This window comes from Oikopleura dioica, chromosome PAR, assembly GCF_907165135.1.
Source record: "Oikopleura dioica chromosome PAR, OKI2018_I68_1.0, whole genome shotgun sequence".
In the NCBI taxonomy this organism is placed as follows: domain Eukaryota; kingdom Metazoa; phylum Chordata; class Appendicularia; order Copelata; family Oikopleuridae; genus Oikopleura; species Oikopleura dioica.
Window position 1 is genome coordinate 3751742 of NC_137293.1, and position 24654 is coordinate 3776395.

Here is a 24654-nt window from a genome sequence, read left to right on the forward strand (position 1 = left end):
AGTTTCATAATTGAACCAATCAATATCATTTGTCAAGAAAGCCGCAAGAGGAGAGTTCAAAGTTTGGTTGAATTGGTATTCATCCAGTTCCCAAATTTGATGAACATACTTTTTCGAAGCTATTCAATGATTTTGAAAGAAACAATGACTTTGAATGAGAGCTCCTTCCTGAGTATTCTTCTCGCCGAATTTTGACAACGCAAAGGCTGCGCGAAGCAAAAATCCAGACTCTTTTAATCCGAAGTCTCCGCTTGGATTTCCGCTGAGTTTTTTCAATAATTTGATGACCGCAGCTCTTGCGACTTCTTCGCCAACAGCGCCCGGTTTGAGCGTTTCGTCGAGACCGCATGTTGTTGGCTTTGTTGTTGTGGTAGTTTTCATGGTTGTGGATTGCATTGTTGAAGTTTTGATCGTTGTCGTCGTCGTCATCATTCCAGAAGTAGTTGTTTTGGTTGTCTCTGTAGTTGGAGTAGTAACGGATGTATGTGTTATTGTTGTTGAAGATGGGAGGACTTTTGTGGTTGTTGTCGTCGGAGGAGAGCTTGATGTGAAGGTAGGGAGAGTTATATTTGTCTGAGTGGTCGAGGTTGCGGAAGTTGAGGAAGAAAAATTGGGGGTGGAGCCGGTATTAGTGTATTGAGTTGAAGTCGAGCCGGTTGGGAGGGTAGTATTTGGCTGAGTTGTCTTCGTGGTTGATCCTGACGTGGTGGTAGAAGAGAAATTGGGTGTTGAACCTGTATTTGTGTACGGCTTTGAAGTAGAAATGGTCGTGTTGAATGGTGTTGTTGTAGGATAACTGCTCGACAAGGAGAAATTCGGAGTCGATCCGGTGTTGGTGTAGTCGGTTGAAGTGGAGCCTGTCGGAAGTGTTGTGTTTGGGAGAGTCGTTGTTGAACCAGACGTTGACGTTGACGAGCTGAATGTCGGAGTAGTTGATGATGGTCGAGGAGTGGTGGAAGCAGTAGGGTTATTTGTTGACGACTGAGTTGGCATCATCGTCGTCGTTGATGAAGCTGATGTTGATGTCATATCAAAATCAGGGCTATCCCAGCAGGAGTACTGAATTTCCATTCGATTGGAGACTTAAATTATTATTAAAGTGAAAATAAAACTCATATCTAGCTTACTCATATCTTGACAAGTCCAACCAGGAATTGAGGTCATTTCATCAGCGACCTTCCATGTCGACAAGCTACTGAGCATTTGCTGGCCATTAACCGAAGCTGCGAGTTTGTCAGTAAAATTGAGCTCGTCGCAAGTTTGCGTTGGGCAAGCTGTCTTTCCTGCACAGCAAATTCCAGAATTATCAGGCCTTATGATTGCAGAATCAACGCGAATGAACTGTCGGACCGGACAAAAAAGAAGAATACCGAAATTGCCCTCACATTTCTCGACCAAGTAATTTGCCCCGCTTTCTAGGTTCATCGGACCAGACCGGACTGCTCCGGCACTCCATGTTGTGTAGTCATATCCTGGCACAACATAAGCTGCGTCATACCAGGGTCCCTAGAATCCATATTGACTATTATAAAAAAAGAAAAATATCTTACGAAGCTCTGCATGTTATCTCTTCAGACCTCTTCTGAGGAGTTAAATCTATTAATCTTGGCATCGCAATAAATTATCCGGAACAAATATTCTTTATTTCAAAGTTTCTTAGTTCATTCAAAAATGAACATGCGACGAAGTCTATTGTTAATCTCAGGTGAAGGAAAGACGACGGAAGTTACTGTAAAAATTCGTAAAGAGCGTTACCGCAATCCTATCTCAGCAGCTGAGACTCAGCTTATTTTAAGGGCGATAGAATTGATGATTTCTCGAAAGTTGGAGAAGCTGATGTCATCTGTGACATTCTAACAATCAAAGCAAAACTGTATCGGGGAATCTGTAGCATGTGAACGATCCATATGTGAATATTTTGGCAGGCATTTGGACAAAAAATGAGCATTCTTTTTTCAGAGAGAATGTTGCGGCATCTTTTGGTCTTTTTAGGAATGGTTTGCAATTTCAGTACGCTAAATTTTCACAAAAAAAATTCTCAAACCCAAAAAAGCCGGTACGGCAACTGCTGTTTTTAACGAGTCATGCAATGCGCTTGACTTGGCTGTTGTCTGTGAAAATGATTGCAATGTCATTTTGAACGAGTGTATTGGTAATTCCGGCGGAAACTACGACCAAATGCATCAATGTCTTCGAGAGCATGAAGCTTGTTTTTCCTACTGCCCCTGCCATCTTGAATGCCCTCATGGCTGTCCATGGTAAAGATTCTTTACTAAAGAAAATTTTTTGCCAGAAAATATTTTTGCTCTTAGCGTTATAGATGACAATAATAACATCGTGGACCATCCATACACTGAGAAAAAATACGAATGCGAGCTCAACTGCACGGAAACATACTACAAAGAGGCGGAAATTTGCATGGATGATTGTCACACGCGAGCTTGCGCTGTAAGTCAATTCGTTTCGGTTTGAAAATTATTTCTTTGCAGTGCATGTTTAACTGCGAGGTCTTTGGCTACCATTGTACTGAAGAATGTGGAATGGAAGCAAAAGCATGTCACGATGCTTGTCCATGTGGTCCTCTCTGTCCAAACGGCTGCCCTTGCGATAACTTCTGCAATGAAGCTTACAATCAGACCACTCTTGTCATGTCCAACTCTCCTGATGTCCAACCTGCCCGGCTTCTCAAGTGGGTCGTCACTGAGCAAGACATGGAAATTGAAGACTTCGACCGACGGTTTGTTATTTTTTAAAACGATGAATATTCTTGATTCTAGAGGACCTGCCATGGACGGACTTTCTGGATGTCAAGCTGTCTACAACGGAAATCTCTTTGTACTTGGAGGAGATGGCTCCAACACCGTCTGGCGAGTTTCCGACTGTGGTCTTGTCGAAGCGCAGTGGTCTCTTCCTACTGAGTGGGAGAATCCTGGTGATAAGGAAGACGTGGCTGAACTTGAATGGAACGGTGGACATGTCTGTCAAAACGCCAATCATCTGAAAGAGGAAGATAAGGATGGACTGATGATTTGCGGTCCTTCTAGTCGAACAAAGGTCTGCTTGTTCTTCACACAGGATGAAGACGGAAATTTTGATTGGCGAAACTACCCAGAAACACCAGAAGGGCACAATCGAGGAGCTCTGGCTGACAACAGATACCAAGGTAGGAAATAAAGGGCAATAGAAAAAGGAATAAATAATTAAGTTCGAACCTACATGATCGGTGGAGTCAACGATGATGGCAACTCTCATGGTGTCATGCACACTTTCTTCCCTACTTTTGATGTCAACAACGACTACACAACTGTTGGTGAGGTAAACAACCCTTATCTCACTGGGGTAACTGATCTCACAATGGTTGCTTACCGAAGATACATGATCGTTATGGGAGGATGGATGAATGGCAAAGCATACGACGGGTAACAACGAGTCATTTTGATACCTTCATATGTAAAATTAGCGTTCACATCTTCCACGAAATCACAAACGAATGGGATATCGACCCAGCTACTCAACAATCAGTACAATGGAAATTGCTTCAGCCAAGAACCAAGCTCCGAGCTATCGTCTTTGACGATCGAACTCTCAATGTCTATGGTGGTACATACGGAAGTGGCGAAAAAGTGTAAGTGAATAAGCTAAAAAATTGTCGAAAGAATTGTTAAGCACCTTCATCGAGCGATTCGTGAACCAAGCTGATCTCAACGACGAGCTCGGTCAACAAGTTTTCCCAGATTTCAGCCAGCCCGAGCAATCCGAATCTGTTTCGCTCGATTCCTACGACAATCCTATTGTTTTCAAAACGCTCAACACTTTCTTCGGCGAATGCAACGGAACTGTCATCGGTAAAAAAAATCAAATGAGTAAATAAAATTCTATAAAAAACATAATTATAGAAACGACGGAAACTCCCGGAACCGAAGCTTGGACAACAGAGGAGATCTGGTCGACGGTCGACTCGACCGAAGAAGTTTGGACGACTGAAGAGGTTTTTACAACTGAAGAACCAGAAGAGCCAGAAATCTAAATCTTGAATTTTTGATACAATAAACAAACATACAGTACTCTGATAAGACCCTGCATTCGCATATTGTTATCGTTAGCACCTTACGATATTTATATCTCCAACAAGCCTGCTAATCTCTATTTACACTTATCACCTCCTCCGGGTGCTACTCCAGCTACTCCCGCTGATCTCGACAATAATCTCAATTCAAATATGGGAAAAATCTCTTGTGCGCGGAGTGTGAAAAAATTCCTGGCTTTTGCCCAAATTTTAGATGAGCTTATCTGTGTATTTGCCAGCGCAAACTAAGCAAGGGGTATTTTATTTGATAATGTTGCCCTTATCGACTGCGGTATTTACTCGATTGAGAGGGGTACTTGAGATATCAATGGAGATTAAAAATATTCTCAAATGAGAATTGAGATTTTGTCTCAAGAAGGGATTGAGGAATATTGCTTCTCAATCCCTTCTACACTGGAGCCCTAGAATTCTGAAGTGGAACTTAGGCTCCATTCTGAATACAACTTTAGCAGCACCAGAAAATGGGGAGAGTTGGCCGAGGTGCTAGAATTTTAAAATGACACTCATGGCGCAGACTTTATCTGATAAAAAGGCACAGTAATTATGCGGACGAATCAGTAAATGGGTGCTAGAGATCAGAAATTATTTTTCAGAAGAAATTATTATTTACAAAATTTTGTACTTTCATCATAATTTTCTTCTAAAGAATTATTTTCGATTTCTAGGGTCAATTTACCAATTGCTGACGCATAATTACTACGCCCTTTTTGTCAGCTAAAGCCTGACTCAGGCTGCAGCGTGAGTGCCATTTCAAAATTCTAGCGCCACGGCGATTTCTGGCCCTTTCTTCTCGGTGCTGTAGTAAGGTAAAGCGCGTAGTGCGCGCGAAAGCGCGGCGCTGATTGGCCGCGCCGCTCGGTCATCAGCGCCCTCGAGCCAGGTCGCAATCTGGCCTGCTCCGCGGTGAACCACTCACCGAGAGAATTGAAAACGAAAAAAGCCGAAATCGTATTTTTTTGAAAAAGGCAACTCATAAAGCCACCCAGTGGCGATTCTTAATTACGAGTAACTTTTGAATCAACCGAGAAAAGCTACTACGAAGCAAAAATTTTGCTGAACAGAGATTTTTGAAGAAAAAAATCGAAAAAAGAACGCAGAAAGAAAAAAAGCTTGGATGGGTAAAACCCTGATGAGTAATTTCACGTCCTGATCGAACTAAAAGGAACCCAAGGAATGGAGTTTGAAGCCTATTTTTTCTAAATATTCTGAAAAAAAAAGTCGTATAAAAGGCCTTTTTATGAGAAAAAAAGTTATAAAAGAGAAGTTTTATTGTGAGCAGAACTACTTTTAAGAACCATATTTTTCAATCTTCAGCATTTGTAAGCTGATTTACTTTAAAAATATTGCATAATGATTGAGCCTGAAAAAAAGAGCCTTACTGTAAAATTGTAATCCCTGCGGTTGACCTTGTTCACCCATAAAATTTCTTCCCATCCCCCGTCCCGGAAATCCCTTTTTGCCACAAATCCATCCTGACGCCCGTGAAAATCTCAATTTCAAAGAGGCCCATCCATCTGCCCTTGGAAAGTGCCCTGGCGTTTCAATTTTACGCATCCGGCCTCTTACTTGAATTCGGCCCTACCTACTACGGCAAGGCAAGATGGTGGCAAATGAGCCGACAGATTGGTGCAGGAGGGATGAAGGAAGGGATTGAAATCTATAGAAACATATGGGCTCGAGTTTCAAGCCGGATTTTCGGGTAATTTGGTTTGGGTTACCGAGGGTGTTTTAGGGCGCTGCGGGAGGGGAAATATCGGCGGGATAATCAAATTTGCACATTTGGATTCGATTTTGAATTCGCTCAAATTTCAATTATTATCCAATTGCCAAGAATAGGAAAATTTGAAGCTATTTTGAGTCCTCTCCCCCGTGAACCCACCAATCTCCGATTAAAAATAGCATGAGCTACTCGTCTCAAAATAGAAGATGCGTTTATTTTTTCTATATTCGTGTTCTGCATCCAGGATTGACCCCGCCCAGATCTTTTTCAAAAGAGCTTTTGATTTATAATTCTCGCTAATCTGACGCTAACGTGTGTGCGGAAGGGGTCTCAATAGTGCATTATAAATTCAAATCGGACGCGATAAATATTTAATTGCTGCTTTTTGCAGGAAGGGGTAGGGCTCCAGTGGGAGACGGACGGTGCCGGTACCAAATTGGTACCCGGTACCAAAATTGGTACCCGGTACCAAAAATTTGGTACCCGGTACCAAAGTCAAGCATTTTTCTGAATCATCGAAAAACTAATGTCCGCTCCGCGGCTGAAGTGTGAAGAAACTCCATTTATTGACCGAATTAACCTTTTAATATCAATTTTGGCTCGGTATTCTGACATTTTTTTGGTACCGGGTACCAAAAATTTGGTACCGGGTACCAATTTTGGATTGGTACCGGCACCGTCCGACCCCGGCTCCAGTTATGGCTATCCCCTTAATTCTTTCAAGAAAATAAACAGTAAATCCTTAATCGATTTAAAAAGCAGCATTGTTAACCTTATTAACCGCCGCCATAAGGATATTTATGATCCCATAAGGAGCCTTTAAATCGCAGCCTGTCAATACTGTAACGAACCATCATCCATTCGCTCTTGCACATTACTGTTAGGACAATCGATTTGTCTGCGACTTATTGACCTTATTCTAAGTGCTGCGACAGTAACTGTGAACTCCACGGGAGCTTCTTTGACCTGTCAAATTGTTTTACTGGGCGGTGTTTTGAAGGGTAATCCGATAGAACTCGAGCACTTTTTGTTTTCTCACACTTTTGAGAATTCGAAAATGTGAAAATTTTGAATTTTATGCTTCGGCGTTTTTTGTTTCCCGGGAAGTGGGGGGATCGCCTCTTGATTTTCAAGGAGTGCCCTTTGAAGGTATATTTTGATGAATTATTCTTTTTGTCCCTGAAACTACTGACCTCGGGTAATTTTATTATGATTTGATTTTGGCAAAAAATAATGCTTCAAAGAATATTTGAAGATGATAAATTTATACTGTAAATAAAGAATGGGATCATCTCTTTTCAAGAAATATAAAAGATGATCACAAGTTTATTTACAGTATAAATTTACTAACCGATGAGAGTTCTTTGAAGCGGTATTTTTTGCCGAGATCAGGTCATAATGAAATAACTATATGATAGTTACAAAGGTCGAGATTTTACAAAGAAGTTGTACAATAGACATTTTATCATTTGTTTTGATAAAAGGTGATCAACCAGCTTTCGCGGTCTACACCCTTATATGCAAAACAATAAACGCCGATTAAAATCCATCAACAACCCATTTTCCAATCGTCCTATGATCAAAAATTCATAAGCCCACGTGCGATATTGATCTTTTGCCCCTTACTTCAAAGCCACTTACCGGGCGAAACCGATTAGATCCGCTGCAATCCTTTTTAAAACCAACAAACCAAAAATTTTTGCAATCGCAAATTGAAATTTCCTCCTTTTTGCGGGTCAGTGATCACGAGCTGACCGCGATGAAGGGCCTTTTTAAGGGTTTACCTAGGTTTATTCTAATTGGCTTGTTTCAAACTCAAATGAAGCTTTCCTTCGATCTGCTATGCTTGGACAAACTGCTTGGATAACCTGGATTTTGGCTGCTTTTGGAAATGGACTCGCCGCTGCTCAACAAATTTCAAGAATCTATACACCTCAGGTACAATAATCAATAAGCCTTTTGAACCGCGACCATCATGTCCTATTTAAAAACTGAAAATTATGATAGACATATTTAAACATTTATGCAATTCCTTTGGTCGTCACTGGAACTCATTTAATGTGGCTTGGCCCGGCGCCACTTTATCGCCCCGTCATTACACTTTCTTGTCAAAAACGTTCAATAAGAAATTCTCCCTGTGAATTTGAAACATACAGTAATTACAAGGAATTCCCAGAGGAAATGGACAGAATTCCTTCTTTTTTACCTGTGTTATCCACAGTTTTGCGGCTTTGCAATCCCTAAATTGCCTCTTTAGGGATTCAATTAGGGGATGTAGCGCTATATTGGGGGTCCCACGGCTCCAAAGATTAAAGACTGGGCTGCTCCGCCCATAATTAGCGATAAAGCTTGTCTTTGAACTTGTTTTTTTAGAACATTGGATCCTGCAAATTCGACCGTGTCGACCCCTGGTGCAACTTTCGCCAAGGAACCGAGGATGAGTTCGACTGGGAAATGGACGAGACCGACCCCGCCTCTGGCTTCGTTTTCGTAGATACCAACGTGCATGAGCAAGGGCAACAAGCTCGCTTATTCACACCCTCTATTGATTACAAGGTACATCACGATCACTGCTCCTCGGATTCTTGAAAGATGAATAGTCGGTAGACGCTGTAAAATTTGTCCGATTCATGGCGACCATAAAACAGCATCGCCGCTTTTTATGCATTTACCGAGCGTAATTTTTATGGACTCGCCCGATCAGACGAGCATTTGTTGTTTTACTACGCTGCTGTTTATTTAAACACCTTCAAACAAGTGCCATTATGTTCATTTTTTGTTGTAAAGAAAATTGTCCATTGTCGCCTTTTGAGGCTTGCGGTGGGCTATTTTAAACACCGTCGGGATTTAGTAGTAGCGCCGAGGCATTTTTCAAATTCGAAATTCAAATTAACCCTTTTGTTCGCGTCTCCGAGCTGACGGCACCTGTAAGCCCGGCACTTATTCTTTTTCTGAAGACTTCAGGATTTTAATCTCAAGCGTACTTGATGATCATTCGATATAGATTAGTGGAGAGCTATCAAATGCCTCCTAAGCCCCGGATTTAATTGAGCTGGCCGAAAACTCATCGTTTATTTTCAAGGATACGCATTGCGTCTCGTTCGACTTCAAAATCACCGGCCATGGAGAACTGTCCGTCTACGTCATTCGTGATTTCTTTGTCTACTCTCAGCCAGTCTGGTCCTCCCAGTCCATCACCACCGATTGGACCACCGTCCAGCTGGCCCTCTCGCCGCAGTCCTACAAAGTAAGCACCTTTTGCCTAATCCTTCGTGGGAGTGTAATCCTGGACTGTTTGATATGAGTTACTATAAACCGCTTTTGTCGCCCGACAGCGCATCAGATCAGAAAATTGAAAAAGCCCGCAGGTTGGCCCAGGGCCAGCGTACCTCGCTACTAGTTTCACAGTTGGGCAGGCTTTGTATTTACGCAGACGCGACTAGCTGAATTGGATTCTGAATAAAGTTGAATTGCTGGAAAAGCGCCAAAACATCTTGATAGGTGATTTGAGCGTAAAAAGGGCTGAATTTTCAAATAATAAAACAATGTTTTATTAAAACATCCAATTAACCATCCCAAAGCGACCAATTAACCCCCAATTAGTAGCTCACAAGTTGTTGCTGTTTTCAATTAAATTAATTTTCCCCATTATAGCTCGTGTTCGAAGGTCGTATCCTCTCGCGTTCGAACGGCATAATTGCCCTGGATAACATCGACGTACAGTATCAATCCTGTCGCTCGGCCCCTCACTTCCTTCGACTTGGTGATACCGAGGTCAACGAAGGACAAAGTGCAGAGCTTCAATGTATCGCGAATGGCGATGCTTCGTGGGGACAAAACATCAGGCTTCAGAAGTTTTCATCTGGAATGGAGGAGAAGATTTTCCGAAGTCACAACATGGTCAACTTCCAGAGCGCGAAGTTTATCTGGCCGGCGATTGGGACTGCTGACGCTGATAAGATCAGGTAACTTCCTAATTCACTCTCATGAAATCCGATTATTTCCACGACGCCAAATTATAACCATCTTTTTAGGTGCGTTGCATCGAATGCCACCGCTGCTGGAGTCTCGAACTACGCAGAACTCAAGGTTCGCCGCCCTCCAGTGCCCATTGGAGCACCTGAGGTCGACTCTGCTGGTCCTACTCACCTGATTGTCCGGCTAAATGTCGATCCGAAGGACCCAGAGACCTACATCGGCGATGGACCCGTCACCAACATCGAATTCCGCTACAAAAAGGTCGAGAGCGCGTGGGAGGACGGCCACGACGTTCCTTTGGCGACGTACAATGGCACTTACCGAATCTGGCATCTCGAACCGGACACGCTTTACATGCTCTGCGTCGTGCTCGAGCGTCCTGGCCCGGGCGGAACTGGCAAGCCAGGCCCGTGCCTTGAGATACGGACCAAATGTGCAAAGCCGATGCCGCTGACTCAGATAACCGTAAGTCCATACAAGGGGCAGGTTGTTTCTGAAACGGCGCAGGGGAACTATGCGGATAATCTGCTCGTCAGATGGGCCAAGCCTACGCCCAGACATGCTGGCTGTAGAACTTGGGGTTACGTGCTCAAGTGGCGGCAAGTTGGAGGCTTTTGGAAGACTCAAGAGCCAGAATCCAATCGAACCATCATCTCGAATCTGCGCGCTGACACGCCGTACGAAGTACAAGTCTCGATTCGGAATATGGTTGGCACGACTGACAGCCTAGTCATCCCGACGAAGACTAATGACGGCCTGCCAGAGCCGATTCCATCTTTTAAAATCAAAGTAATCACGACTGAGGAAAGCATCATTGTTCAATGGCCTCATCCAGCCGTTCCAAACGGCGACATTCTTGCCTTCAAGCTTGGATATGCCTTCTTCGATGCGTTTGACGGACCACGTGATTTCCATCCAGGACCACCGTTTCAAGGCGAATTCCAAATCCCAGCGAGTCGTAATGTCTATGAAATCGCAAATTTGCCACCTGGAACGACCTACAACTTGACGCTCTCCGCAAAAACTTCCGCTGGATTCGGAAGGCCATCTGAATTTGTTGGAACGACGAAGATCGGCAGTCCTAAGTGGACAGGCGCGTACGATGCGAGAGAATTCAGCACGAATGAGGACATTGTGGTCACTCTTCGAGGCGCTGATGGTAATGGCGCACCTGTCAGCCACTACAATGTGGTCGTTGAAAATGCGGAGAATAATACCAGAAGGAGGAGGAAACGATCTTTGTCCAGCAAAAACGGCTGCTTTGATCGCTCAATCGACTACGAGACGTATCTCAAGACCGGGGCCGAATACTACTTTGCCGCGGAAATCGACCAACGATACTTTGAGGAACGCCAAATGGAGATTCCCTTCCGCGTCGGGGATAACAATACCTACAATGGATTCCGGAACGCGCCCCTTCCTCCTGGCAAGAAAGTATCAATCTGGGTCCAAGCGGTTTCTATTCAACCCGGATGTAACTATTCACGCGGCCAACACTGTGATCGTAACGTCAAATGTCAGGTGGTGGCCACCCGGGGCGTTAAACCGCCTCCACCACCAGTCGAAGACATGAATAATTCAAACTCCGAGAGGATTTACACAGACAAAACCGCAACCAAAGATGGCGAAACCCTCGCGACAACGAGCATCATGCTCTACGGTGGTGTTTCTGTTGCTCTCTTGCTTCTTCTTTTCATCTTTGTCGGATCCGTTGTGTGCTTCAGGAGACGAGCACTGGCTATGGGACCAGAACGATATCGAGTCCAGAGTCCAGTCGACTTTGGCAACCGAACGGATGGAATGTACAGTGATCATAGTGATATCAAAAAACCTCCGAGCTCGTATCCGACAGAAAAGACGCCTTTAATGCCTGATTTGGTCGATTACCCGTCCAGCTCGCGGAAATCTGAGGCAGAGGACTTTGCCGTCCGAGTCGAAGACTTCCCCATCCATGTTTCCCAAATGCGAAGCTCAAGAACTTATTCATTTGCGGACGAATTCGAAACGCTCCCAGAAGGAAACACGGCATCTTGGGATGTGGCCCAAAAACCCGAAAATATCCAGAAAAATCGCTACACGAACATTCTTCCTTACGATCATTCCCGTGTCGTTCTTCGATCGAATACGCAAATCGCGAATTCTGGTGATTACATCAATGCTTCGTGGATTTCTGGCTATGGCTTGCGATACATCGCTGCTCAGGGACCGACGGAAACGACCATACCCGACTTTTGGCATTGCATCTGGCAAGAGAACATCCGTCTTCTCATCATGGTCACGGGATTGGTTGAAGTTGGGAGAAGAAAATGCCATCAGTATTGGCCAAATGAAATCCGGGGCATCGAGAGATATGGCAACTTTTCAGTCGAGCTTATTTCCGAACAAGTTCTTGCTCACTACACTCTTCGCGAGTTCAAGATCTGCCTTGGCGGCCTAGAACCACGAATCATTAGACAGATGCAGTTCCAGAGCTGGCCAGATCACGGCGTTCCAACTCGACCAACCGGCCTGCTTCATTTTGTCCGACGATCTGCCCAACTCAATCCCGATTATCACCCTGTTTTAGTCCACTGCTCGGCCGGTTCTGGCCGATCCGGGTGCTTTATCGTTCTTGACTGGATGTTGAGAATGGCGGACAGTGAAGGACTACTGGACATTTACAATACCGTAAAGGAATTGAGAAACAAGCGGGTTAATATGGTTGCGAATCTGGAACAGTACATCTTCCTACACGATTCTTTGCTCGAAGCGGTGCTTTGTGGCGAAACTGGAGTTCAGGCAATGGACTTGAGTAGTCATTACGACAACTTGATTACTGTTACAGGTATGAATTCAGTTAAAAGAGTTTTTCTCACCGAAACTGAAGGCGGCGGCGCTCCCATTCAAGAAGAATTCGAAACGCTGGCTGTCCTGACACCACGACTGACAACAGAAGAGTGCCAAACTGCTCGTCTCGCGCGAAACCGAGTTAAAAACCGCTTCCAAGATGTTCTCCCAGCGGATCGAGATCTTCCCTATCTCATAACCCCTGATCCAGGTTTGAGCAATTATACGATCGCTGAGCCTATAATTTATAATTTTAAGCTGGATCTGATCCATCTCATAATTACATCAACGCCGTTTTCGCCGATAGCTTCCTCGTCAAAAGGGATTTGATTATCACACAAATGCCGCTGCCTCATACTGGTAAGCAAATTGAATTTGGAAGTCCGGATGTTTATTAATTACTCATTCAGTTGGGGATTTCTGGCGACTTGTGCACGACTACAGCGTGTCGGTGGTCGTCATGCTGAATGACGCGAGCGAGACAGACGAGACATGCGCAAACTATTGGCCCGCCGAGCAGACGAAGGAGACTTACTCAGCTTTCACTGTCGAGTCGCTGGACAAGTCGGATGAAATCGAACTTGTCAGTCGAACTCTCAAGTTGACCAATTACTACAGGTAAAAGAAAGCCAGTATGACCTCTCTCCAACCCTTCTTTTCAAGGTCAAACGATCCAGCAAAAGAAGTCAAGCTCCTTCAACTATCAAACTGGCCTGCTGGTCAGCCCGTTCCATCATCTCGAAACGCCGTCCTCCGCTTGGTCTCTCTTATTGATCAACATCGATCAACCCTGGTAAGGTGTCACGTATTAAACAGTTACCTAACATCTTACTTCAGCCTCCCGGAAGTCGGGTTCTACTTCATTGTGTCGCCGGAGCTGGAAAATCTGGCACTTTTGCGTCATGTTATAATGTTATCCAGCAGCTCAAGTCCCTCCAAACTGCGGATGTTTTCAGGTAAACCTACGTCTCAAACTGTCACTTTTCAACCTATTTTTTCTAGTTCGGTATTGCAACTGCGCGCAGTTCGCCCCCAATTGGTCGAAACCCTCGAGCAATACCGCTTCATTTACGAAGTGGCGATGGAATACGCCGATTGCGAGGCAATCTGAAGGCTTCCAAAGCTGTTATAATTATTATAAGAAACTGCAGAAACTTCTTCAACGTTCCACTTGACTGGACTCAAGAGACTGCTCTTCCGACTATCGTGAAACTCGCAAACTTTCCAGCTTATTGTTCAAAATTTGAGTTAAAAACGAATCTGAACTGCCCAAAAACAACAATTATTTTACGTACTTCTACCCTTACTTCCCCTCTCCAATTACTTCCAATACAGTATTGTATGCCTATCAATTCTAACTGTAACTTTTTTCCGCTCTATAAAACCTTTAAAACTGTAAAACTTAAACTTATCAACTTCTGAATTTAGCTATAATTACTTCTGACTCAAGTTACTGTACAAATCTTTTTTTTTACAAATATTTTACTGCGCTTCCGCAAAAAAACGCAACTCAACGTTCCGAAAAATTCACCGTTCAGCCTAACTAATCTTATTGTCTTTTAAGTCAATAGGCTAGTTCTTTTACCGAATAAATACAAAACAACAAAACCAGTCTTCTTCTTTTTTCAGTTTAAAATCGAGATGAAAATTATAGATGCAGCACTAGACATTTGTATTTTGGAGAATGACAATAAAGGAGGATTTCATAACTCGTCGGAGAAAACCGTATCGTTTGAAAACAACTGAGCCGGGTTTTAAGTCACTTTCCGAGCTGATCTCCTCCCTTCCATCATCATTATCCCGAGGAGCAGCTCATCTTTTTGCATTTCTTCATTGTCTCGATCCAGAACACTGTTTCGTTTCAATCCCGCTCCAAGAAATCAAGGAAGAAAAAAAGCCAAGAATGATTTACCTCAACAAAAATAACCTCGGATCATGGGAGTTGCCTTTGTACCGGTTCGTCCAAAGTGTGAGATTGAAAACACTGGTTGTTCATGAAAACAGTTGGCTTGGAAGACTGATGCCTAATTCGCCAAAAATCGTCCTTTTCGACTCCTGGAATTCGGAAATACAGCTCCCAAAGGCGAGTTTATTCATTATTCTGGTCTGTTATTAAAAATATAGGACGAAAACACGCGAGTTGAAACGTCTTTCGCGACCAAAGTTTTTGCTCGTCCACGAAATTCTCTTCATAAGAAACTTCCACTATCGAGGTTGAAAAAGCACGTCTTCCATGTTATTTCTTGCAGTTCAACGCACGACGCTGATATGATCCGTTTTCTTCAACCCGAATGCCCAGTTTACTTTTTCGATGCTCCTCGTCTTCTCATCGCTGTCAATAATTTTTACCGCTATCACCAACTTCCTGCTCATCCTGAATCCTCAAAAGATTTTCTTTCCCTTATTTCTTCCCAGAAAACGATTAATACTCAACCCATTCCCTCCTCAATACCTTCCTCAAACCCTTTCATGGAGCTGCTACCACATGCTGGTCTTCTTGGACTCGTTTCTTTGGGAATTTATGAATCTTTGGTGAATGAAAATTCCTGGATTTCCTCAGCAGATCTAGTTGAACATGTGGTTACCTTGCATAACTGCCTCAATATTGATGATCTGCTTTCGATATCAAATGTTCCAGGTGACTTAACAAGTCCAGATCGATTCTAAGTTGGCCTTTAGAAACTTGTCAAGATGTACAAGAGTATTTCTTGCATCAAATTCGCAGCTTGTGGAAAGAAGGATACCTCGTCTCTGAAAACTCGACCCTGTTCTCTGGCTGGTGGGATCTTGAACAAGACCAGTCTTCCGGCCAAAAGCTCTTTGCTATAAATTCTGAGAAACAGCATAAACAGTCTTTATACGCCTTTGGTCTTATCATTCAGCCGTTTTTGGAAAGAATGATGGATTTTTGCGCTAGAAGACTAAAGAAACTTGATGTTGAAGAATTTGGGAGGGAAAATGAGTGGCTCAAAACTCAGGAATATGAAGATGAGGAGTTGTTTTTGACTGAAACGCTTGATTTACTGATTTATTACGATTTACGGAAATAAATATCAATAGTCAGTACCTGAAATACTTTTTATTGGCGCGATGGATCTATGTAACCGATTTTCTCACTCCTTTGAGAATTTTGGTCATCTTTGATAACTGACACTTTTCTTTCTTACGCAGTTTTCAATGATCTTTATTTAGATTCGGTTCGATAGAAACATGAATACAGACGGCTGTGCAAGCCTATCTGAAAGACAGATTGGAAGCTCTTCCTTGGAGATCGACTTGGAGCTGCGACCACCCGAAAACTCCGATACTGAATCAGAAGGAACTGATTCCTGGCCCGAGGCAAGTGACGTCGAGAGAGATTACGTCTCTGAGCCAGAAGCGAGGACAGACTCTAAATCAGACTCCGACACTCTTTCCGAGTCAGACGAGTCTGATGACGAGTTGGAGGATGATCTTCTAGCAGGACGAGGGGAATTTTCTGAAGAAAATATTCGCGAAAGCTTTGCACTCGGCAATGAGATGAGAATTTTGAGCTTGGATGAGTTGAGAAGGTACGAAGAAGGATTTGGCCCCGAGGATAAGAGGCCTAAATACGCTCATTTGATCGTCGAGGATGATTTACAGAGAGAAGAGCGGACAGAATCTCACAGACGGCTAGAAATTGCAAGCACTGTCAAACAAATAACGTACGTTTGTGCCCTTTTTCTTCAAAAATCAAATAAAATTCAGAGAATACGGGGTAATGAACCGAAAACTGCTGGATCTCTACAGTCAGTTTCAGGAGAAAGAGAAAGAAGTCTTCGACAAATTTGAAGAAAAAATTGAACGGTCTGAAAGGCGAAGAATGAAGCAGAAGAAACAAGCTGATAAAGAAATTGCTCGCCTTGAGCTCATGATTCTGAACAGAAAAGCAAAGCTGGAACGAATTTCTAAAGAAAAAGCCGTCGCGGAAGCAATTGCAGAAGCATCTTTGCCTGAGACAGACGCTGAGAAAGCAGCTCGGCTGGCACAGTTTATCAGTGGCACGAGTGATGACGAGAACGACGCAGAAGATACAGAAGAAGAGGAGGAAGAGAAGGAGACGGAAGAAGAAGTAGAGGAGGAAGAGAAGGAGACGGAAGAAGAAGTAGAGGAGGAAGACGACAATGATGAGGAAGAAAATGAGGACGGCAAGTTAGAGGACACCCTGCCCTTGGAACCCGCCCTCGTTGACGAGCAAATACCATTGGAGCCGAGCAATGAAGAAAAGGATGAAAGCACTGGTGCGAATTCCGAAGCAGATGCAGTTTGCGGTCCAGAATCCTTGTCAGAAAACGACGGAGAAGCCGCGCTAGAGAAGGACGAGCAATATGAAGAAGACAATCCAAGTTCGAACGTTAAAGAAGAGCCTTCTCGAGAATCAGACAAAATTAAAGAAGAGTTTGTGGGCTTCAACCAGCATCAACACGATCTTCTTATGTCAAGTAATAAATTGGAATTATAGCTCCATTTCTTTATCATTGTTCTAGTGATCAAGAAGAACGAGGCTCCTGCACCAGGGAATCCTCAAGAAGCCGTCATCATCATCAGTGACGATGATGAAGATACACCAGCTCCTGCAACGGCTCCAGTTGAGATGATTGAATCGATAATCATCTCGGACAGTGATGAAGAGAATGAAGAGCCTCGAGAACGGCCCGAAATGTATTTTCCAGTCCCAGGTTTAAATAAATACGAACTTGGCCTTATGAAAGATGGTGCGTTTTTTGAATTCTTTTTCTTCTTTTAGCAATATTTTTAGCTGGTAAATTCGCGCCAGATGAACGCAAGAAACGAAAAACACCCCGGAAGAACTACAAAGAATAAATAGAAAAATAGTCTCCTCTCACTGCTGAAAAAGCTCATTCACTGTCGTTATTTTTGAAGTTCAAAAGTGAAAGTTTTAAAATTTGAAGTCCAATTTTCACAATTATACCTTGCACAAACCCTTGGACCTGTCCTGTGCTTATTTTACTGAAAAAATAAAGATGAGAAAACATTCACTTATACTGTCTCAATCCTAGAATGTCGGCTTCGGATGTTGCGAAAGAAAAAGAAATGCTCAAGCGAGATCTTTACAAAGAACTCGGAGTAGCTCGAAATGCGTCTGATAAAGACATCAAAAAGGTACCAATAAACTGCCCTTACCAAAATAACCTCGTAATAAGGCATACAGAAACAAGGCCAGAGATGTGCACCCGGATAAAAATCCGTCTCCCGAAGCTGCCGCCATTTTCCACAAGCTCAAGGAAGCATTCGACTTTCTCAAAGAGCCTCAAAATCGAGCAAAACTGGACATGCATCTCGACAACTGGCAAAAACAGCAGGAAAGGAAGTGGTTAAATAATTCACTGAGGTTCTACCAAAGATCGAAAGGTTTAACCATGAAAAAGAGCTGAAAAGATGGACTCAGTTCTTCGCGAAAAACGATCAGAAATGGACAGAAGAGAAGCAGCTGCAGAAGAACGCGAGAGACTCCAGAGAAGAAAGACCGTCAATCGAGCTGGTAAGTGTTCTCTCTTTTCTCCCTCTATTTGTCGTCATTTTCATTCACGTCATCCTCCTAGAGCAGATAAAGCGCCTCCGGGCAGAGGGTCAAAACTTATTGGAAAGAGCTCAAGCTCAATACCGGCTGAGCAAGAGAAGAGTTGGCAAAACAGACGATATCGCACGATTGAGAGTGAGCTGGAATCATGAACACTATCAATTCTCGGCGGAAGAGATTAAAAAGCATTTGGGTGCTTGTGGCTGCGTCTTGAGCACGAAGAAAAAAGGTGTCGCCGCCGTAGAGTTTTACACGTACGTCACCTCCATATTCCCTCTTTTTTAAAGGTAGTTCTAGAATGCAGCAAGCCGTTGCCGCCGAGTTCAAAGCAAAGCGCCTACTTCAATGCCCTCTCGAAGTGAAATGGCTGACTCAGCAGCCGACAAACTACGCTGAATCGCGCGAAAAAGCACGACAAAAGACCTACTCGAGTAAAGAAATGCGTGCTTTCGAAGCCTACCAAGAAAATGTTCTCAAACGATGCGAGGGTTTTCAACTCTAGAACCGTTCTTTTACTGCCTAATTATCGATTGTCAAAATAAACAGATACTACTGTTACTGTACCGCTCGATACTTAATTCGATGCTTATTTTCAGATTAACAAAATGGTCCTTCTTGCCGCCGCAGTTTGCACAAAGTCGGGCAAGGCTCTTGTCTCCCGCCAATTCATCGAAATGTCTCGAGCCCGAATCGAAGGCCTTCTCTCTGCCTTTCCTAAATTGATGAGCTCCGATTCGAAGCATTCTTCCAAGCAACACACTTTCGTCGAAACCGAGAGCGTCAGATACGTCTACCAGCCGCTGGAGAAGATGTACGCGCTTTTGATCACTACGAAAAACTCCAATATTCTCGAAGATCTTGAAACGCTCAGACTTTTCTCGAAAGTCATCCCAGAATATTGCCGGTAAGGAAAAAAGCTAGCTTCCTTCTTGACTTCGCTTCTTGCTTCTTTATTTCTGGTGTTTTAGGAAAAGGTACACTTATGGAGGGCGTGTAATGTACAAAAGGTGGTGAGAGTCTGTTTTATGACATTTCAGTTACAGATCTCCTTATCGACAGTTATCATTTATCAGTTATCAAACGTGATGTTTTCTCGTGAATTTTTTGTCAGTCGTGAATCACGACTCGTGATTGCTTATGCACTTATCAAACATTTAATATTTTGAATGATTTTTTATCCGCCTGTCCTCTTTTTACAAAAAATTCTAGCACAATTGACGAGACTGAAGTGTCGAACAACGCTTTCGAGCTCCTTTTCGCCTTCGACGAAATCGTCGCCCTCGGCTACCGAGAATCCGTCAATCTCAACCAAATCCGCGTCTTCACCGAAATGGACTCGCACGAAGAAAAGGTGGCCATCGCCATGCGAAAGTCACAGGAAGAAGCGGCCAAAAAGCAGCGAAAGGAGCAAATGGCGGAAATCGCGAAACGAAAGCGCGAAGCTGGAAAGGGCGGCCGCTTCGGTGGCATGTCCATGGCCGTAAGTAGCACCGCATGAAATCGTTTTTTTTATCTTTTTCAGTGGGGAAAGAGTAATTCTTCCCAAGCGAATATAACGGTATAAAAGCTAAAACTTAAAACCTCGTGTTAGTTGTTCGCTTTTTTATAAAATATAGAATGGTGGTGAAGATTTTTATCGAATCATATTTTAGCTGGTAGCAAAGAACATTATCCCAATCGTCAAGTTTCTTTTAGTCCATGAGCGGCGGCGGTGGAATCGGCGGAGGTGGCTCTTCCATGGGATCGTCTTCATCTGCCGGGGCTACTGTTGAGCCAACTGCTTCCAAGCCCACAAGGCCCAAAGCATCCCGAGCCGGTGGAATGTCTCTCAAAGGTTTCTTTCTCCTTTAATAGCAGTTCCTTATTCTTTTTTTAGGTAAAAAGTCTGGAATCGACAGCTTCGTCGACAAGCTGGCTAATGAAGGTGTTGCTGTGAGCTCAACTGCTGTGAAGAAAGAAACTACAAAAACACAAATCCCTGCTGCTCTTGTAAGTCAAGCCTTTTCTCCTCGAGCGTCAAATCGCTTTTCAGACCGAGTCGGTTCACATCAGAGTTGAAGAAAAGATCCAACTCCAGGCGAACAGAGATGGCGGCTTGGATGAAATGATTCTTCAGGGAATGATGCTTCTGAGAATTTCAGGTCGGAAAAAATCGTCCTCTTTCCCTTCCAACCTTTTTTAGACGAAGAACAAGCAAAGATCAAGGTCAGACTCGACCGAGATGACGACCGAGTCATGTGGCAGACCCATCCTCAGGTCAACAAGAACGTTTTCAACTCCGAGTCGATTGTTGGACTCAAGAATCCCGACAAACCATTCCCAGTCAGTAAGTTCTCCATCGTCTCGGGAGCAATCTACAATCACTTTTTAGACCAAGATGTTGGCGTCCTCAAGTGGCGACTCCAGACTCAAGACGAAGACCAGATCCCATTGAACATCACTTGCTGGCCGAATGAAAATGGAGACGGTGGATGTGATGTTTCTGTCGAATACGAGCTACAGGTTTGACCGACTCCTACGACAATATTCTTCATTTACTTTGATTTAGGATGTTCACCAACACCTTGAACTAGCAGATGTCACTATCAGAATTCCAGTTCCATCAGGTGTTGGCGCTCCTATCATCAGCAACATCGACGGGGACTACAAACACGACGCCAGAAAGAACTTCCTCGAATGGACTCTCCCTGTCATTGGTGAAATAAGCTTGAAAGAAAACCGAATCAAACTTTTATTCATTTAGATTCTTCAAATGCTAATGGCTCGCTAGAATTTTCAATTGCTGGCAATCCAGACGATTTCTTCCCAGTCTCCGTATGCCCGTTTCAGTCCGATCATCATCACTTAAACTTTTCTAGGTTGAATTCCACTCGACGAAGAAGTCATTCATCAATGTCGCTGTCAGTGGAGTCGTCGAAGCCGATTCCGGCTCACCGGTCAAGTTCTCGAACGAAAACGCCCTACTTGTCGAGCGATACGAAGTCGTTTAATTAACCCGACAAATATCAGCTGACGAACTCTAGAGCAATTCTTAATATCATGCAACTAACCCTCCTTTCTGTTTTCCATAGGTGCAATATCTCCTGCTTTCTACTTGTTCAGTCTATTTCCTTTCATCTTATTCTAGTAATCTAATAAATAAATGCATATTGAAACATATTATGAAAGAAAACGAAGATTTTGGAATCGGAGTTTGTTTTATTCAAAAGTTGTCATCGAATAAGTTTGGGGAGAGTTTTGGAGGAAGATTTTGAATTGAGCGGCTAAGAAGCGAGCTTCGGTTTCAGTCAACTCAGGATACATATTTTCTATCAGTCGATTTATCTTCTCCAAGTTTTCGTCAAATTTTGCGAAACCTGAATCCATTTAAGGCTCTTTCTATCTGCGTTTCTTACCAGTAGCGCAGAGGAAAAAGGAAAGTTTCATATTTTTCGACACGTGTTGAAAATACCGTACCAGATAATGAACCTCTTAGTATCTCTGCTAATATACATTCTGTACCTCCTTAATAATATATCCATGAAACCAGGGATGCTATTATGCGGGTTCCAAGAGAGAAGATGGATGTCAATATTTGATAGATTTGGTCGCTAGGTCCATTTTCATGGGAGACAAGATATAGTTTAGCTTTTCAAAAATTCCTGAGCTCATAAATTCTTTTCTATCGAAAAAAACCATCGAGGAATCTATCATTTATTTCGCAGGGAATAAGAACTATTCATAAATTCTCATTTTCTGAGAGTCTTCCCATCTCGCTTGAGCTTCTCGAAGGTATGTCCTAAATGTTTTCAAGATGTAGTCAGGGTACTCTTCATTGACATATGCTTCAAAACTCTCATCATCGCTCACAACCCCGCTAAAGAGTACAAAGAAAAGGGAAGTGGATAAAATCATTTGTTTGAATTTTCCACTTGCCCTTTCGATCTTGCTTTTTATATTCAATTTTCCATGTTGATGAAATTTTGAATTTTTAATTTTATAAACAGGGGTAGAAAAATAAGATATTTATCAAACGTCGTCTTCTTTGTTATTTATTTGAGTATGGTTTGGCAGGTGGTAATATATTTGAATAAATAAAATTTCATTTTGTTTCTACTTTTCTGGTTTCTCGTAAACATTTATTCCCATAAGATCCAGGACGGAAATAGTGTTGTTCACTCCTCTAGCATTTCTTTCGCTGTAAATGTTCGAGGACCAGGTCGATGCAAGAGAGCGGATGAAAAAGGATGATTTGAATACAATTTCTTGCTCTAGAAGTGAGAGCATGTCGTCTTTATGTTCACGGAAGTATTCACAATCTAAGATGTTTTTCATAAAAAGGAGGGGACAAAGATCTTACCTGGGTATTTTTGAAAGACGAAACTTTGCACGGCATCTTCCATTTTTACGATGACTTTTTGCTCGGCCAATTTTTCTGAAATCGCGTTTCCAAGTGGAATTTCAATCGGAGGAAGCGCGAGAAACACGTAACGGAAATTATGCTCAGTGGCGAAGTCGAGGATTTTGCTCGTGAGGGGTGTTACATCGGAGACTTTTTTAAGGTTTTAAAATTGATAATTTACAATTTTTTTCGTAGAAATAGTTCTTAGATTTTGAGAACCGTTCGTAAAGGGTAGAATTCTATACAAGCTCGTTCGTAGCTAAGAATTCCCGCTCTTCTTTTTCGCTTTTCATCGGTTTTTATATATTTTCTGCAGCGATTTTTGCTCAAGAAATCTTTTCGGTCATATCTTACGTCGGGTTTATGAAGCAAGTCATAATCAACATTACGATTTTAGCGTATAATTGCTTATTTCAACCCTTTCCCTCCAATGAATCGCCAAAAATCTCGTATTCATTTCTTCTTCGATAAATTCTTCCGCCATTTTTTGAATATACTCCGGCCTTGGCGTTGCTCTAATGATTTCATTCCAGAGATCTTCATCTTTTTCACTTCTTTCAATGAATTTCGAGCGGTAGGGATGTGCGAATATGGAGCAGCTGTACTTTTGAATTCGCGCTGGCCAGTTATTTACATAATCAGCGTCGGATTTAATCATTCTAGAGGGTGCGACGGGTTGGAAGCGCGTCACGTGGGCTTTGTCGATTCCGTGAAAATCGTAAAGTTGAGGGAGACGCTGTTCTTTTTGCAATTGGAATTGATTTGCGGAGTCTGAATTAATGCTTTTTGAGGGGCGAAAAAATGATCTAAGAGCGAGCTAAATTTTTCCTAAGAAAAAAAGCATCGATCAAATGAAAATCATTCAAATGACGAACCTGGTGTAGCATCAAGCAGTGCAATTTCTTGATCTTTGCATCTTCTGCCAAATTCCTCCGGAGAAACACTCGACAGCAAACTTCCGTCCAACTTGATTCTATGCTTTGGCTCAATTACTGCCTTCGAAATAGTAAAATGCTCATAAAAAAGTGGAAGCGTCGAAGAAATATTAAGCTTTATTGCCCAGAACAAGCCTTGGCGAAAATCGACAATTTGGTTGTTTGGTCCATTAGAGACGAAGTGAGACACGATGCGGTTTTCGTCGAGTTTGTATTTTGGGTGAAGGTTTTTCGTAAAATTTGTACCAAAGTCTGGACAGGGTTTTCTAGAGGGAATTTTTCTTTCATCGCTTTCTGGCAGGTCTTCAGGAATTTCAGATTCATCATCTTCCTTATCTTCATCAACGCTGATAACTTCTAAATCTTCGTCGTAAATTTGACTATCTTGGTCGATTTGGATCAATTTTCTTGGCTGCAAAAGTCTTTCTTCATGTTTTTCTGCATTTGGCTCTTCTGTTACGGAAGAACTGGTTGTTGGCTTATCCGTTGTTGATTCTACCTCTTCTGCCTTTTCTATTGAAAAATTGTTAAGAGCATTGATAATTCGATTCGATGTTTCTTCATCATCGCCTAAGAAATTTTCGGCTTTTTCCGCCTCTTCTTTTTCAATTTTCTCTAGTTCCTTCAAAGGGTTGAATTCTTCATCGTGATCTTCCAGTGCAGTAAAAAGCTTTACATATCCAAAGTAGAGAATTACAAGCACTATAATTCCGCTGATGAGATTTTTATGCCGAATCATCTTTTTCCTTGCTTTTTCTCTCTTATTTAATAAGTTTCATTTTTCAACGATTTTTGGGCGAAGTGCATTTTCATTCGGTACCTCCTATATCTGGAAATTGAATTTTTCTTGCGGTCGAAAGTCGCCCGGGGCAGCACCACAGAGTGATTTTTATGAAAGTAGAAAAGGAGCCATCAAAATGAGCATGAACGTCATCAATGTTTTGGTCATGGATGTTTTAAGGTCAGATCGGGGTTTATGAGCAACCTGAGTTACCGCAAATTGGCCGAGGAAGACGGGCTCTTTATTGAGTTTTTTCTCCTTGATATGCCAAAAACCCATTACAAGAAGTAGCTTTACTGAAAAAACAAAGTATCTCAATCAAAAACATCTTAAATCCAAGGATAATTCCAAGGGATTTATCTCCAAATGAAATGTTGGAAAAA

The 24654-nt window shown here is 42.7% G+C and overlaps 8 protein-coding genes across 8 annotated transcripts; 6 read left to right on the forward strand and 2 right to left on the reverse strand.

The window, feature by feature from the left end:
- Positions 1-123: 123 nt before the first annotated feature.
- Positions 124-1596, reverse strand: LOC145701287 (uncharacterized). Its single transcript, XM_081778511.1, has 3 exons — positions 1551-1596; positions 1128-1506; positions 124-1082 (listed from the first exon to the last, which is right to left on the reverse strand). Exons 1-3 carry the CDS (start codon positions 1560-1562, stop codon positions 124-126), a joined length of 1350 nt encoding a protein of 449 aa, XP_081634637.1. The 5' UTR covers positions 1563-1596.
- Positions 1597-1994: 398 nt separating this feature from the next.
- Positions 1995-4056, forward strand: LOC145701288 (uncharacterized). Its single transcript, XM_081778512.1, has 9 exons — positions 1995-2010; positions 2054-2258; positions 2313-2448; positions 2490-2737; positions 2778-3163; positions 3206-3419; positions 3461-3625; positions 3667-3845; positions 3897-4056. Exons 1-9 carry the CDS (start codon positions 1995-1997, stop codon positions 4025-4027), a joined length of 1680 nt encoding a protein of 559 aa, XP_081634638.1. The 3' UTR covers positions 4028-4056.
- Positions 4057-5002: 946 nt separating this feature from the next.
- On the forward strand, positions 5003-14222 carry LOC145705996 (receptor-type tyrosine-protein phosphatase kappa-like). Its single transcript, XM_081783504.1, has 12 exons — positions 5003-5255; positions 7630-7745; positions 8181-8363; positions 8890-9054; positions 9462-9772; positions 9842-12609; positions 12652-12822; positions 12870-12971; positions 13022-13229; positions 13275-13404; positions 13449-13567; positions 13614-14222. The coding sequence occupies exons 2-12, from the start codon at positions 7650-7652 to the stop codon at positions 13720-13722; spliced, it is 4362 nt and encodes a 1453-aa protein (XP_081639630.1). The 5' UTR covers positions 5003-5255; positions 7630-7649; the 3' UTR covers positions 13723-14222.
- Positions 14223-14298: 76 nt separating this feature from the next.
- LOC145703526 (uncharacterized) lies at positions 14299-15677 on the forward strand. The gene is made up of 3 exons (XM_081780889.1): positions 14299-14694; positions 14736-15249; positions 15291-15677. Exons 1-3 carry the CDS (start codon positions 14515-14517, stop codon positions 15659-15661), a joined length of 1065 nt encoding a protein of 354 aa, XP_081637015.1. The 5' UTR covers positions 14299-14514; the 3' UTR covers positions 15662-15677.
- Positions 15678-15807: 130 nt separating this feature from the next.
- Positions 15808-17600, forward strand: LOC145705960 (uncharacterized). Its single transcript, XM_081783466.1, has 4 exons — positions 15808-16297; positions 16341-17074; positions 17120-17347; positions 17392-17600. Exons 1-4 carry the CDS (start codon positions 15822-15824, stop codon positions 17454-17456), a joined length of 1503 nt encoding a protein of 500 aa, XP_081639592.1. The 5' UTR covers positions 15808-15821; the 3' UTR covers positions 17457-17600.
- Positions 17601-17655: 55 nt separating this feature from the next.
- On the forward strand, positions 17656-18743 carry LOC145705964 (dnaJ homolog subfamily C member 17-like). Its single transcript, XM_081783469.1, has 5 exons — positions 17656-17756; positions 17798-17957; positions 18019-18135; positions 18197-18428; positions 18472-18743. The coding sequence occupies exons 1-5, from the start codon at positions 17688-17690 to the stop codon at positions 18674-18676; spliced, it is 783 nt and encodes a 260-aa protein (XP_081639595.1). The 5' UTR covers positions 17656-17687; the 3' UTR covers positions 18677-18743.
- Positions 18744-18749: 6 nt separating this feature from the next.
- Positions 18750-21333, forward strand: LOC145705959 (coatomer subunit delta-like). Its single transcript, XM_081783465.1, has 10 exons — positions 18750-19078; positions 19384-19654; positions 19870-20008; positions 20051-20163; positions 20207-20315; positions 20357-20500; positions 20546-20676; positions 20723-20870; positions 20918-20988; positions 21033-21333. The coding sequence occupies exons 1-10, from the start codon at positions 18780-18782 to the stop codon at positions 21162-21164; spliced, it is 1557 nt and encodes a 518-aa protein (XP_081639591.1). The 5' UTR covers positions 18750-18779; the 3' UTR covers positions 21165-21333.
- An 840-nt stretch (positions 21334-22173) lies between these two features.
- Positions 22174-24261, reverse strand: LOC145705962 (uncharacterized). Its single transcript, XM_081783468.1, has 3 exons — positions 23431-24261; positions 22514-23326; positions 22174-22472 (listed from the first exon to the last, which is right to left on the reverse strand). Exons 1-2 carry the CDS (start codon positions 24227-24229, stop codon positions 22941-22943), a joined length of 1185 nt encoding a protein of 394 aa, XP_081639594.1. The 5' UTR covers positions 24230-24261; the 3' UTR covers positions 22174-22472; positions 22514-22940.
- Positions 24262-24654: the final 393 nt, after the last annotated feature.